We start from the raw sequence: 14,375 nt of genomic DNA on the forward strand, positions 1-14,375 counted from the left end.
CTTCTTGCCTAGGAAAAAATAAAGAAATGGAGTCACCACCCAAACAAGAAACGAACTGAAGAGTAATTGCTGATATGATGAAAGATAAGGTGATGAAAAGATCCAAATGATGCCAAAAAATGTTGAATCTGCCAGCTCAAATGAGAGATGAGAAAGATGAAAGAATGATGAGAAATGAGAAGATGAATGTCGTTGAAACACCGAGAATAAAATGTCCCCAGCAACGGCGCCAAAAAATGTTGTCACACAGATTGTCACGACAACGCTCAGACCGGGGGCTGTCACCCTGATCCCCGATCTCTCCGTTTAAGCTGTCTCCCGAAGCTAAGGGGGTAGACCCTATGGGATAAAAGATGACCAACTGTGGACCAGTTGGGTTGGGAGACACAGCAAGGCAATACCAGTACTTGATTGATTTTAGGAATTAATGTACCAGTGCCTTATGGAGTTAATGATTAAATAATTGTTTATCAAATGCTGCAAAAATATGAACTTTGTAATTCCACCATTAACAATCATTTATCATCAAATAACCTAAGCGATGCAAGATGTTCAATAAACTCAACGCTTTAATAATGATCCAGCAATTAAACTTCAAGAAAAATCAAATGCTTTAAATGATCATAAAATTTAAATGCTGACTAGTTACCATTTTCACATAGCTAACCTCAAATAAACATTTAAGTGCATTTAACTATGGAAAAGTGGAGCATAGATACCACTAAAGACGCCAAAAAATGAATTTTTAATTTTTTGTTAAGCTTTTCAAAATATTTTTTTTTTAAATAAAACAAAACTAGACTAAAAACTAAAGTAAATGAAACTTAAAATTATTAACACCAAACTAAACTAAATGAAAAGAAAATAAATTAAAATTAAAACCTAACTTTAAAAAATCAAATATTAAACTAATCTAAATCTAAAATCTAATTCTAAAAATTCTTTATGCCTATTTTTTTGACCTTTCAATATTGTTTAAAATCAAACTTTAAAAAATTAAATCCAAATAAATCCTAAAAACTAACCCTTTTTAACTTTTTTGTTTTTATGAAATTTTTTATTTTCATAAATGAAATAAAAATAAATAAATAAATAAACCAAACCCAAAATTGATTTTTATATTTTTTATATTTATATATTTTATGATTTTTTATTGTTAAAATCTAAATTTAAGCAAAATTAAATCTAAATTCAAAGAAATCTAAAACTAAAAAAATAATCTAAACTAAAATCTATCTAAATGAACTAACGCTAAACTAAAACAAAACTTTTTTTTATTTTTATTTTCTTTTATTTTTATCATTTTTTATTTCTAAAACAAAATGAAACTTAAACAAAACCTAAGCTAAAAAGAAATAAAATGGATCAACGGCTAAATGAAAATCAAACTTATAATTTATTTATTTTTTATATATTAACACATACCTAAAAAAATACGCTAAGCTAAAAATCAAAACTAAACTAATGCATAAAAGAAATAAAAAAAAAGGAATGCCACTAACCTAAATACGTAGAAAACACATGCGTGAATTTTTATTTTTTTTGGTGTTACGCAGGTTTTTCTGACGGCAAGATGGAAGAGGGCAAATGAAGCTACGCAGGGCGATGAAGAGTGAAGGTAACGAAACTGCGTTTCGATGTATACAGGTTCACTTGAAGGAAGTTGTGTGGGTTTGATTGCCGGTTAGACAGCGGATGGAGAAGGGGAAAAGTAACACGCAGGAGCGAGCAGCGATGGCTTGGATCTGGCAGCACGGATTCAGGGAGAGATGCAGCGAATTGGGAAAGAGAGACTGCATGAGAAATGGCAAAATGCAAGTGAAGCGATGAGATGGGGTTTGGCTTGCAACTTGAAATGGCAGCATGGAGCTGAAATTTTTTTGACAATTTCGCTTGCAGAGAGACAGTATGTGCAGCTCGATGGTGGACAGAGGCTGCGTAGGAGAGATGGATGGCAACGTGTACGGCGTGGAGAAAACGATTTTGCTGTTGACTGCTCACTTGCAGGTTTGCATGGTTTGAACAACAAATCGATGGATGGAGCAGCGGATTGCAGGTGAGGATGATGAAGGGAGCGTGGAAATATCGCAAGCCTGGCAGCGTGATTTCAATGTTTTTTGCAAGTGTGCGTGGATGAGGGCGGCGGATGCGTTGGCAACAATGGACGCAAGGATTTGGGGGTGGCTACAGCAGCAAGAAAAAATTTCTAAATCTGCCAGAACAATAAAAACAATCTTGAAACCCTCAGAAGAATATTCGAATTCCAGAAAACAGATTTCACACATGTACTTCGGATTTTTTCAATGAAACCCCAGGCAACAGTGAAAAATGAAAACGCAGGTAGCAGACCCGTAGTCCAGAAACTTGATTGAAATTTTAAATCTTTCCTGCTCCAGATTGCCTGATGGAAACCCTGAAAAATTTTCAAAATCTGTACCTGCAACCTGCAATGGAAAAAACATAACACCTAAAAATAATATATGCAAGGATTAAACCTAAAAAAGAAACCCAAAACTAACTAATCAATTACAATATTTATAGATTTACAGGCTCTAAATAGCCAGATTTGTCAATAATCCACAGTAATATTTTCAGAATTTAAATTTAATGTGAGATACTTCAGAAAACCCTTCATGCATTCATAAAAAAAATTCAAATGATAAGCCCGGGATCAAAATTGGCTAGGCTCTTTCAGAAAACGCAATCCGAGAGTTGGCTAGATCAGCCGAGAACTTCCCTGAACGCCCGGTGGTCTAAAAAAAGGATTTCTTGCACAGCTTAAAATCAACCATTAACATAGAGGTTGAAAACAATAGTGAAATCCAGATCAAATGGAGATACCTGCCATTATATTTCAGAATCTAGACTATCATTCAAACCCCAGAGATCAAACAAGATACCTGTGCCTGAATCAATCTTCATCAAGCTATCATCAATGGCTGAAAATAAAATTATGCAGAAAAATAAAACATCTTACAGCATTTCCAGAAGAGTAACACCAACAAGATTTCAACCCCAAAGTCTTTCTTTATTGCACAAAAAATGACTACAAGAGAGCTTTCTTTAGCACCAAACTCTCAGATCTAATCTCATCTCAAATGACCCCTAACACCCTATTTAAAGGAAAAATTCCCAATGGCTAGTTCGAGTGTGTTATAGATCTGACCTGCAAATATAGGAAAACATACCAATATACCCGATAACTGCAAATAATCACTAGAAATAACAAGATCTAAATATAAATGGAAATGCTTCTTTATTAATCAAAACCCTTAAGGTAGGGCAACACCATACATTCACTCCTTAAGGAAGGAGAACACTCCACAAGCCATATGTCTGTTCTTACAATAATCCTTGACATCTCTCAATGGGGAGTCTCTAGCCTCTATATATAGGCCTCCTACATACAATACCATGGGTCATTACCATGGTTCCCTCAATACCATCTATCTAATACCATGGGCCCATTACATTATTACTAACTACTTGTGGTCCCTTATATGATATGGGTTAACCACCTTATTTATTACTATGGCCCATCCCATTATTACATTATTCCCTTGGGTACCTCCCTTTGTACCCCATATTATCCCCCCTAGGTATATTACATTCCACCCCCCTTAACATGTTTCGTCCCCGAAACATGGGAAGAACACAAATAATAAGATCTACTCAAAAGAGTAGTCCATTGGTACCATGCACGTGCATCTAGCCATCCAAGAGAAAGGTGAACCCTCGATCTCGCTGGTGCCTCACTCGCTTGAGATGGAAGTTGACCATGGCAGCTCTTCTGTGTTGATGTGTAGTAGGTGGATCTTCACTCCTCGCTATCTGTCATGTGGGGCTTGTTGTCCTTGTGGCTAATTGGTTGCCATATTGTTGGTTGTTTTCTTGCGGGGTGATGTGGGTGATGATATGTTGAAATTTTAACCCACGGTGTCTTTTTCTTTAATTCACCCTTTACTGGAGCCTGACTGTTATCTGGTGCATGTTGTGGTGCTTGCTGTGGTGTCTTATCTTCCAATATTACTTCAACCACTGAGCCCTCATCTGATGTATCAGCACCTGTAACCTTTTCTGCTTCAGCCTCTGTTTGTGTTTGATTGTCGATCATCAAAGGCTCATCATCTGATATGTCAGTCCCTGGAACATCTTCTGCTTCAGCCTCCTTGGACTCTACCTATTTATTAATGAAAATATCCTGTAATGTAATTTTCTTCTTTTTATACCAGAGCTTTAGGAATTTCTTCTGCACATTAATATTGATAGTACCCACTGATTCCATCCAAGGGTATCCCAAAACAACATCCATGTTATCCATATCTGAAATATAAAAATCACCATGCAACATATACTTATCCATAGAAAGCTTCAAATCCTTATAAACTTAAACATCCTCATCATCAACCTGTGTGTTTTCAATGTGTTTGGCTGGAACTTGCAATTTTTTTGCCAAATTAACATTGATAAAATTATGCTTACAACTAAAATTTATAGACACAACGATCTTCTCCTTCTGAATGAATCCATGAACCTGCAATAATGATATACCAGTAGAAAATAACCCCTTACATGTCTCATTCTTTAGTTTTTTAGCATGAGACCATTTGTCTAAAAGGACTCTTTCAAATTCTTCATCTAACAGTTTGGACAACTGCTTGTTGTCAAGTGAGAACCACCATTTGGCAGCCTCATCTTTGCAATTAAGCGGTACCATATCCCTCCAAAATTTCCCAAATTTGAACTTTTGTCTCTGTAGGAATTCTTCAATAGTAGGGCTATCATCTTTTCCTGTAAAATATAGCGTCTCCATGAAGAGGGTTTGGGGAAAAACTCACTTACTTGGCGAAAATTTTAAATGGCCACAATTCCGTCAATATTGCTCAGAATCCCTATTATGACCTGTTTTCGGAAATGGAATGACCATTCTGCATCTTCCCATGTGGTAGAAATCCCGATCTAGGCACTAGAATTTCTGATCCACGTTGCAACTGTCCCTCCGTCACAAAAAATTACGGAAAATAGCTGATTTTAAATCAGCAATATCTCCCTCATCCGAGCTCCGATTCGACTGATTTTTTTTTTGAAATCGGGTATTTTTCACAAAGAATCCAGATCTGCAATTAGATTCTTCAGATTGTGCACCAGAACGTACAGATCTGCGCCGCAAACTTGCTGCCCCAAAAAATGTCTGCAACAGCACTGATTTTTAAATCAGCGATATCTCCTTCATCCAGACTCCGATTCGGCCGATTTTTTTTTTTGAAATCGGGTATTTTTTCACAAAGAATCCAGATCTGCAATTAGATTCTGCAAATTTTGCACCAGGACGTCCAAATCTGCGCCGCAAACTCGTTGCCCCGAAAAATTGTCTGCAACACCACTAATTTTTAGATCAGCGATATCTCCCTCATCCGGACTCTGATTCGGCCAAATTTTTTTTTGAAATCGGGTATTTTTCACAAGCAATCTAGATCTGCAATTAGATTTTGAATATTTTGCACCAAAAAATACTGATCTGATCTGCAACTCGCCGACCCAAAAAATTCTTGCCAAAAAAAAAAATTCTCCACTTTTGCCCAAGAAAGTGCTCTGATACCACTTGTTATAGATCTGACCTGCAAATATATGAAAACATACCAATATACCCAATAACTGCAAATAATCACCAGAAATAACAAGATCTGAATATCGATGGAAATGCTTCTTTATTAATCAAAACCCTTAAGGTAAGGCAACACCATACATTCACTCATTAAGGAAAGAGAACACTCCACAAGCCATATGCCTGTTCGTACAATAATCCTTGACATCTCTCAATGGGGAGTCTCTAGCCTCTATATATAAGCCTCCCACATACAATACCATGGATCATTACCATGGTTCTCTCAATGCCATCTATCTAATACCATGGACCCATTACATTATTACTAACTACTTGTGGTCCTTTATATGATACAGGTTAACCACCTTATTTATTACTATGGCCCGTCCCATTATTACATTATTCCCTTGGGTACCTCCCTTTGTACCCCATATTATCCCCCCTAGGCATATTACAGAGTGATCCATGTCAAAATGTTCTCGACCGTCGATGAGGATCAAAATCTCTTTTAATCTCATCCGTCGAAATTTTAAATGCATTTTAATATATTAAAAAATTAAAACCTTGCATTTATTTCCTCAAAACTTTGATTTATTATTATTTTATTATTTTATTTTATTTTTCAAATTTATTTTTTTAAATTTTATTTTATTTTATTTTTTTATTTTTTAATTATTTTAATTTTTTTTTTATATCTTTTTTTTTTTTTGGATCCTCCAACTTAGCCCTTTGGAAAAATCACCTAGGACCTAGGACTTAGGACTTAGGACTTATGAGGGAATAAAAACATTTTCTAACCCTCAAGAGTCAAGACACTTTACATCATGACTTTTACAATTTTACATCTCAAGGGGGAAAACCCATTTGACATAGACCCTCATAGACCACCCAGTTCTACGACACAACTATAATCTAGCAGATCAACCAATTTGTAATAACCTAACCAAATAGTTAGAGTTATTTCCAAATTGCTTTTGCATAGACTCGACCAAGTACACTAGGAGTCCCCTAAGATTCTAATGACAAAATCCAATCCAGCTTTGGGGTTAGGCTGAAGGAAAACTCTGCCGATCATGGATCAATGAGACAAAAAACCTTCCGGAACGTAGATTATCACTAGAAAATTAGGTTTGCCTAGGCAATTTACATACATGACTCAGATCTGCTAAGATTATTTACAATTTACACATGCAGACTGGGTTTACAACATAACATAATCAGGTAGATGATGACAATCGAATAGCATGGACACGTTGATCCAATGTTGTCCCTTTTGCGAAAAAAGAGATGTACTGCTATGGGTAGTTGACACGTAGCGGTCAAAAGGTGTTCTCCAAGAATGACCATCTATAGCTTCCTCTTCCAAAATAGCAATTGAAGTATTATTGAACTCAAGAAGTTTGAGTGCTCCATTAAAAATGGTCAAATGCAACTAGTAGTTTGAAGTGGAAAATTTGAAATCACCATAACTCCCTCCATATTTATTTGAACCTCTATTATCACGACAATTCAGAAATATTGACAGTTTGCACATGTTGACATTGGTCTAGTGGTAATCTAGGCATTCTATCAAAAGATATATTCTCTTGATTGGAAAGAGGACTAAAGGAGTTGTTCTAGATGTTTCTAAATGGAGAGCTCCTCAGAAATGTCCGTCTCCTTGATGTCACGTGTGATATGAATGCCAAGAGTCATCTTCTTGACTACGGCATTCCTCTTCTTTTGTACATATGACCCTTGACTATGCCATGAAAACCCCCATATATCCATTAAAATGATGGGCATTCCTTCCCTGAAGAGTCTTTGACCACTGTAAGAGGGTTTCTAGGTGACACATGTCAATCTCCATGAGGGGTGTTCCTTAGAAATCTCTTTATTGCCATGTAGATGATCCCTAAAGCCCACAAAATGATGAGTCGTGCCTTAACAGATGTAGAAATGCCTTATGTGATGTGAGATGACCTCAAGTGGTGAGAAATGCCTCCAAATATGTAACTTTGCCTCAGAAAGCATTAAATACCTCAAAATTTCCTCAAAGAAAGAATATGCATCAAACATGCAGAAAAACAACCTCCATCATTAACCCCATGATATCATAGTCTATTTACCATCTTGGGCAATAACATTTCCTTTGTGCTTAGTTATGTGGGTCAACCCTATCTATGGTTTCACCATTAAGTGATCTGGCCCATTTTTGAAGTAGGTAGATCACAAAGAGCTAGGGCATGCCCTACGAGAGGTATTTGAAGTAAACTGCCTCTTATTTTTGCTGGTATTTACAAAGATTCCGTAAATATCTCCGAAAACCTGCAAAATGCCAACACAAAGAGGCTCTGCTTGGCAACATTGCAAGGACCTGGGTGGGGGGAAGGTAAAATACAATTTTTACCAAAACTAATGAATGTGCAAGTGAACCATCTCAAGTATCACCTTGCCAAAATATATAGCCAAATGGCCAAATGTACTACCTATCACAACATAACTGTGGATGTAATGCATCAATGCATTACCAATCTAGATGCCATAAAGTCAATTTAGTCTAAGAGAAGAAAAATGGAAGCTGAGATAAGAGGGGTGAGTTCACCTTCTACTGTTGAAAGCAGTAATAGCCCCGTTGTATATAGTGTTCCCAACTCAATATTCTATGCCCCACATGATTTAAGTGCCATTGCCACATTCCCTCAGTCCTCAGACTCCACTGTACCAGCTTCTTCTGCTCCCCTTAACCAACCTGCTTCTCAACCCACCTTGGAGAGCACAAAATGAGGGCAAAAGATTCATGAACAGGCATATAAGGCCATCAGTAGATTTGTGACCTTGGTGGGGGAAAGGTCAAATGCAATTTTTATAAAAACTGACAAATGGGTGAGTGAACCATCTCAAGTAGCACCTTGCCAAAATGTATGGCCAAAAGGAAAAATGTACTATCCTCTAGTAACTGTGGAAATAATGCCTTAATGCATTTCCAATCTAGATGCCAGAAAGGAACATAAGTCTAAGAGCCGAAAATTTGAAGTTGAAATAAAAAAGGTGAGTAACAAGTTCACCTTCTGTTCAGTGGTCCAACTCAACATGCTTCACCCCAACATGTTTTAGATGTAACTGCCACACCCACTCAGCCTAGGCCCTACTGTACCATCTTTTTCTGCTCCCCGTACCCAACTTGAATCTCAACCCACCTTGGAGAGCACAGAATGGGGGCAAATGCTTCATGAGCAGGCACATAAAGCCATAGTTAACTTTTAGTTCTCCTCGTACGTACCTTTTAATGCTGCTAGATCCCTTCTCATCAACCGCACCAACAGAACCTCCATCAGTATTACTGAGATAATGGCAAACTACCATACCTACTATTGCTGTCAATGGTTATGCTTGTGTTTCAACTTTCCTCCTCATTTGTTGGCGATGTGCCCTTGTCTTTGTATTTGAGTAGGATGCTTAATTTTTGAAAAGGGAAGATAGATGTTGGTCATGGAATTTTATTTATCTATTGCAAAGTATGAATATGACTAAAAAGAGGAGTAATAAGTAACTCCTTCACGTATTAAGCTATCAACAAGTGGGGAAATATGTCAACTGTTGCAACTGCCTAACTTCCTGACCATCATAAGTCAGACCACAGGGAGATGAGGAAAATGCAAAGGTTGATCATTCTCTATGAGTCTTACCGTGGGTATATCATTCCATTGATGAGTCCATAAAGAACTGATCCTCTATACAACCTTACATAATAAAATGAGAGCATACTCTATATTCTCTGGTATTTATGGTTAGCCATGAGTTAAAAGATAGACTTGTGAAGCATTTCCTACTTTCTTATCTGTTCTCTGCATGTCATTCTGAATTCAGTAACTCAAGAGGTTATTTGAGTGTATTGAGAGAATTATATCATAACAACGTGTTCTGTATTCATGGTTCTTAGACGTAGGCTCGTCATTATCTACCTGTTCTGGAGCATTGTAGCCCTTCGGTATTGCAAAGACTTCATTATCAAGAGGCATGTCAACAGATGCCATCAAAGACCGCATAAAAGAGCTTGTAACTCCAGCATTGCTATTACTAGGTTGAGGAAACAGTATTGTGCATAAAACCAATAGAAGTCGCAGCTGCCTACTGAACATTCTTGTAAGTGAAATGATCGATGAAGTTTCTGTAACATAAAGCAAATTCACTGTCAGAGATCAAATGAGCAAACAGTAAGACGAAATGAAACAGACAATAGGCAGTCACCATAAAAGAGAACTTTAGAAGAAGCTACCAGAACACTTAGTCAATCAAATTTGTATAGCTGTTAAAATCTTAACACTATCAGAAAGCAGATATCCTGTCTTCTCAATGCAAGTCATGTAAATAATATATACATCAAATTTTAAAAGTGAAATTAATCAAGCCAACAACAACAAGCAAGATACTAGAGTATAGAAAAGGATATTCTTTTGACACCTACAGTTTTATCTTCAAGTCCAAACTTTCTTAACAGAATAAGGAACACAAGTCAAGCCAAGCCATGTGATAGACATGCACTTTTAGAGAGCAAGATCACTGACTTACTGACTCAAATTCAGAAATAAGGCGTCATGTCCCCAATTAAAAAAATTTACAAGGAAATTCCCAATTTTGCAATTTTGGCAATTAATATATATATTTAGATAAATAAAATTAGGAGAAATAAGTTGCGGAGATATTTAATAAATTTTGAAGAAAAGGCAATGGTTGTGACTTAGGAAAAGAAGAAAAATTAAAGTGAAGTTAAGTTGTGGAGATTACCAAGCATGGAAATCGACCCATGGGAAGAATCAAACCATGGTATCAAATCATAGTGTGAAAGAAATCGAACCACAGTATGAGGAAGGGAAAGCAAAAATAAAAGGAAGTTTAGAGCCTCATTTTGATCATTCTGGTTTTGGCATTTCATTTCTGAATTGGAATTTGGAAGGTTTGCTTAAGTTGTTGACCTAGGTCAATCAGTGTTGCGCAGCACAAGGATTTCCAAGCAGAGAATCCCAACTCTCTTTCGGTGAACCTAGAGTGTCACCCTAGAAGAGAAATTTGGAGTTGATTGGATACTTCTTTTCCTACATTTTGTGAGCCATTTCATCTCTGCAACAGGAGGGACGAAATTTTCAGGAGGACGCAGTAGTAGAAGTAGAGTTGCTCGGAGGAATAGATTGCGGGGGAGATTTGCCTTGAGAATTTGCACGAATTTCGTTAGGAGGACAAATTTCCTTGTGGAGTTTCAGGCCCCAAGACTGTTGCATTTGTGTGGACCATATTATTCTTCCTTAGGGCCTACGCAAGGGTTTTTTGGGCCGTTTTTGCAGAAACAGTTGTTGCAACCTTGTGCCGGGAAATAGCTGGAATTTCACTCTATCATTTCAGTGGTTTCTCAGTTATTTTTGTGGAGGATTTTGGGTGGAGCAGTTGTATATTTTCTGGTGGGATGCAAAGCTGGGCAGTGGGTGATTTCACCTAATTTTTGGGTAATTCTGGGTGGTTGGAATTAGCCCAAAATCTTTTTGGGTTTTGTCAGTCCGAGGTTGGAGAGCATTGTCCTAATTTTTCAGAATTTTTGGAGCAGTTTTGAGGCCTCAAATATCAGTTTGCCTCCAGCAGCAGCAGCAGCAATAAATTTTTCTTGCGTACAGCCAGTGAGCCATTTCAGCGTGGATTTTTCTTCATTCTCTCCTGGGTTTTACGTGCTTGCTTTAGCAAACCCAAGTGCACACATTCCATTATATTTTGTGCTCAGCTTCTCATTGGATATTCAACAAAATGGCTCAGCTCTATTATTTCTGCTGAACGGTGTTCTAAATTTGTTGTTCTGTTTATTGTCCTAGAGGTAGAGGAAGGGGCTGTGGTAGAAAAGACAAGCCTGAGCATCTTTCTGATATAGAGTTCGAGAACGCTAGGGACTACATGGGGGACAACGGTGATGAGCAGCCTAGGCAAGGTGGGCATGACCCACTACTGGAGGAGTTGGCCAAATCGAATCAGCAAATGATGGAAATGATGAGGCAAATGATAGCACTACAAATGCAGAATATGTCGGGAGGACCTCAAGGTGGTGGAGGAGGAAACAATGAAGGAGAAGGAGGTTCTGAAATAGGAGAATGGAACCATGTGCCTCCACGCACAAATCATACATACGACAGACTCCTAGACCGGCTATGCCTCACTTCACTGAGGAACCAGAGCAAGATAGAGGAGTTGATGCATTCACCAAGTTGATCAGATCATTCACAAATGGCGTTGATGAGTATGAGGCGTTGGATCTCACTATCAGGAGGATACTTACTTTTGCAGACTATAGACATCTGAAGGAGAAATATCAGCCTGAAGTAGGGACTTCCAGAAGAGGACAACAGAAACAAAATTGGTATAATCAGAAGCCAGCAGGGAAGGTGACATTGACAGGGTTTGATGGGTCAGCCAGGAGTTCTGTGAGGTCATGGGTTCAGAAACTAGACACTTACCTTAATTTGAATCCTATGCAGGAGACAAATGCCATCAGATTTTCTACATTGCATTTGGAGGGTGATGCATAGGAGTGGTGGTATCACGGATTGGTTGCACTTGGGCATGTGTCCATCACATCCTATAACGAGTTCACTCCCAGGCTAGTGGAGAGATTTGATAGGAAGGATCCAGAGTTGCACTTCAGGGGGTTGGCTAACCTGAAGCAGACAAGCAACGCAAAGGCTTACATATCAAAGTTTCAGAGACTAGCAGTGATGGTCTCAGATATTTCGGAGGCGAGATTGATCATGCCATTTATTGAGGGTTTGGTCGAGCCACTACGAGGTTGGGTGCGAGCTTATAGGCCAGCATCATTGCAGGATGCCATTAGCAGGGCACAGGACATGTTGGATGTTGTTCCGAAGACGATGGCACCAGCACCTTCTAGACTTCCTTTCCCTCATAAGGGAAAAGACATCAAACCTCCTTAGAAGGAATGGATGGGGAAAGGGTCGTTGGATGATGAGACCAAGAGGGACATCCGAAGGAGGAAATTGTGCTTTAATTGTCAAGAGCCATGGGCAGCAGGGCATTGGTGTACCAAGGGCAAGGCCCACTACATAGAGGTATTTTCAAACATTGAGCTGGAGGAGGAGGAGGATGCAGATCAGGAGGTAGAGACAGGAGAGGGTGGACCTCAGAGCTTGAGAGGAGGTGGCCCACCGCCCCCACCTAACGGCGGAGCTTTCTTGTCCACTGGAGGAGTTATTGCTTCACTTCAAGGAGTTTCGAAGTATTTGACACTGCAGATTAGGGGGCACCATGTAGGGACAGCGAGTGTCAGTATTGGTGGACAGTGGGGCAACCCACAATTTTATTGATGCACAACTGGTGGAGAGGAGAGGCATACAGACAGAGGCTTTTGAGGGATTTTCAGTTTTGGTGCCTGGTGATAGGACTATGCAGTGTACGAGGTATGTTCCCCGCATGACATTGACCATGGGGAACTACTCGATGACAGATCACTTCTTCGTGGTGGACGTTCCAAACACCAATGTAGTGTTGGGAGTGCAGTGGCTGTATTCTTTGGGACGTGCTACTACAAATTGGAAGAAGTTGGAGATGGAGTTCATTGGCCTAGACGGGAAGTTGGTAGTATTGAGAGGCATGCATTCATACCCACCTCAGATAGTATCAGCGCATAGGATGGAGGCTGACTTGAGGTGTGGTGACATAGAGTGGGTTGTAGAGTTGAGGATCTCAGAGACAAGGGGACCGAAGCAGCAGACACATCCAGACATATTGACTCTTTTGGAGAGGCATCAAGTAGTATTTAGGGAGATTCCACCAGGCAGGCCACCAAACAGAGGGTTCGAGCACACCATTGAGCTAGAGGAGGGGGTGCACACAGTCATCACCACTCCCTATAGGCATCCCAAGACATACTAGGATGAGATTGAGAGAGCTATACAGGAGTTGTTGAGATTGGGACATATCAGGCCTAACTCGAGTCCTTTCGCTTCTTCAGTAGTGTTGGTGAAGAAGGATGGGACCCTTCACATGTGCATAGACTACAGGGCCCTCAACAAGAAGACATTGAAGAACAGGTATCCTATTCCACGCATTGATGAGTTGATGGATGAGCTTAGAGGAGCCAAGTACTTCTCTAAGATAGATTTGCGATCAAGGTACCACCAGATCCAGGTGAGGGAGTAGGACATTCCCAAGACTGTCTTTTGTTGCCACTACGGACACTTTGAGTTCTTGGTGATGCCCTTTGGGTTAATCAATTCACCAGCCACGTTTCAGTCTCATATGAACCATGTGTTCCGCAAGCAGTTGCGATGGTATGTTTTGGTATTCTTTAACAACATCTTGATATATAGCAGGACTTGCGAGGAGCACCTCCAAAACTTGGAGGAGGTCTTACGCATACTAGAGGAGCAGCAGTTGTATGCGAAAATGTCCGAGTGTGAGTTTAGATTGACAAAGATGTTATATCTGTTGATTTTGGGTAGCATTGGATGTGCTCTAGCTCCGAAATTTTGTGGAGGGACTAGAACACATGAGATCTCCAAGACCCAGAAATCGTTTGGAGAAATTCCACCCGGATGAGGAGTTATTAAAATAATTAATATTTTTAATGTGTTCCTAAGTCTAAACTTAGGAAAATAAAAACATTAATGGGTATTAATAAAGATATGGGTGAGAAGCTTCTAAGAGACGAGGATTAAATCTGTTTTAATCTTAGCCGTTCGTTAGAGACTTAATCTCGATCGTTGATTTATCAACAGGAAAAGTATAAGAGAAGACT

At 39.0% G+C, this 14,375-nt stretch overlaps 1 protein-coding gene across 1 annotated transcript in view; it reads right to left on the minus strand.

Annotated features, from left to right (window-relative positions):
• LOC149140793 (phosphoenolpyruvate phosphatase-like) overlaps positions 1-14,375 on the minus strand; it is a 328,894-nt gene that overhangs the window by 265,809 nt on the left and 48,710 nt on the right. Inside the window, exon 2 of the mRNA XM_089446728.1 lies at positions 9,550-9,755. Within this exon, the coding sequence (XP_089302854.1) occupies positions 9,550-9,755 (206 nt within the window). The remainder of the gene's footprint in view (positions 1-9,549; positions 9,756-14,375) is intronic.

Source organism: Pinus tabuliformis, chromosome X (genome assembly GCF_031772625.1).
Source record: "Pinus tabuliformis cultivar Carrire ecotype Pingquan chromosome X, CPIR1, whole genome shotgun sequence".
NCBI lineage: Eukaryota > Viridiplantae > Streptophyta > Pinopsida > Pinales > Pinaceae > Pinus > Pinus tabuliformis.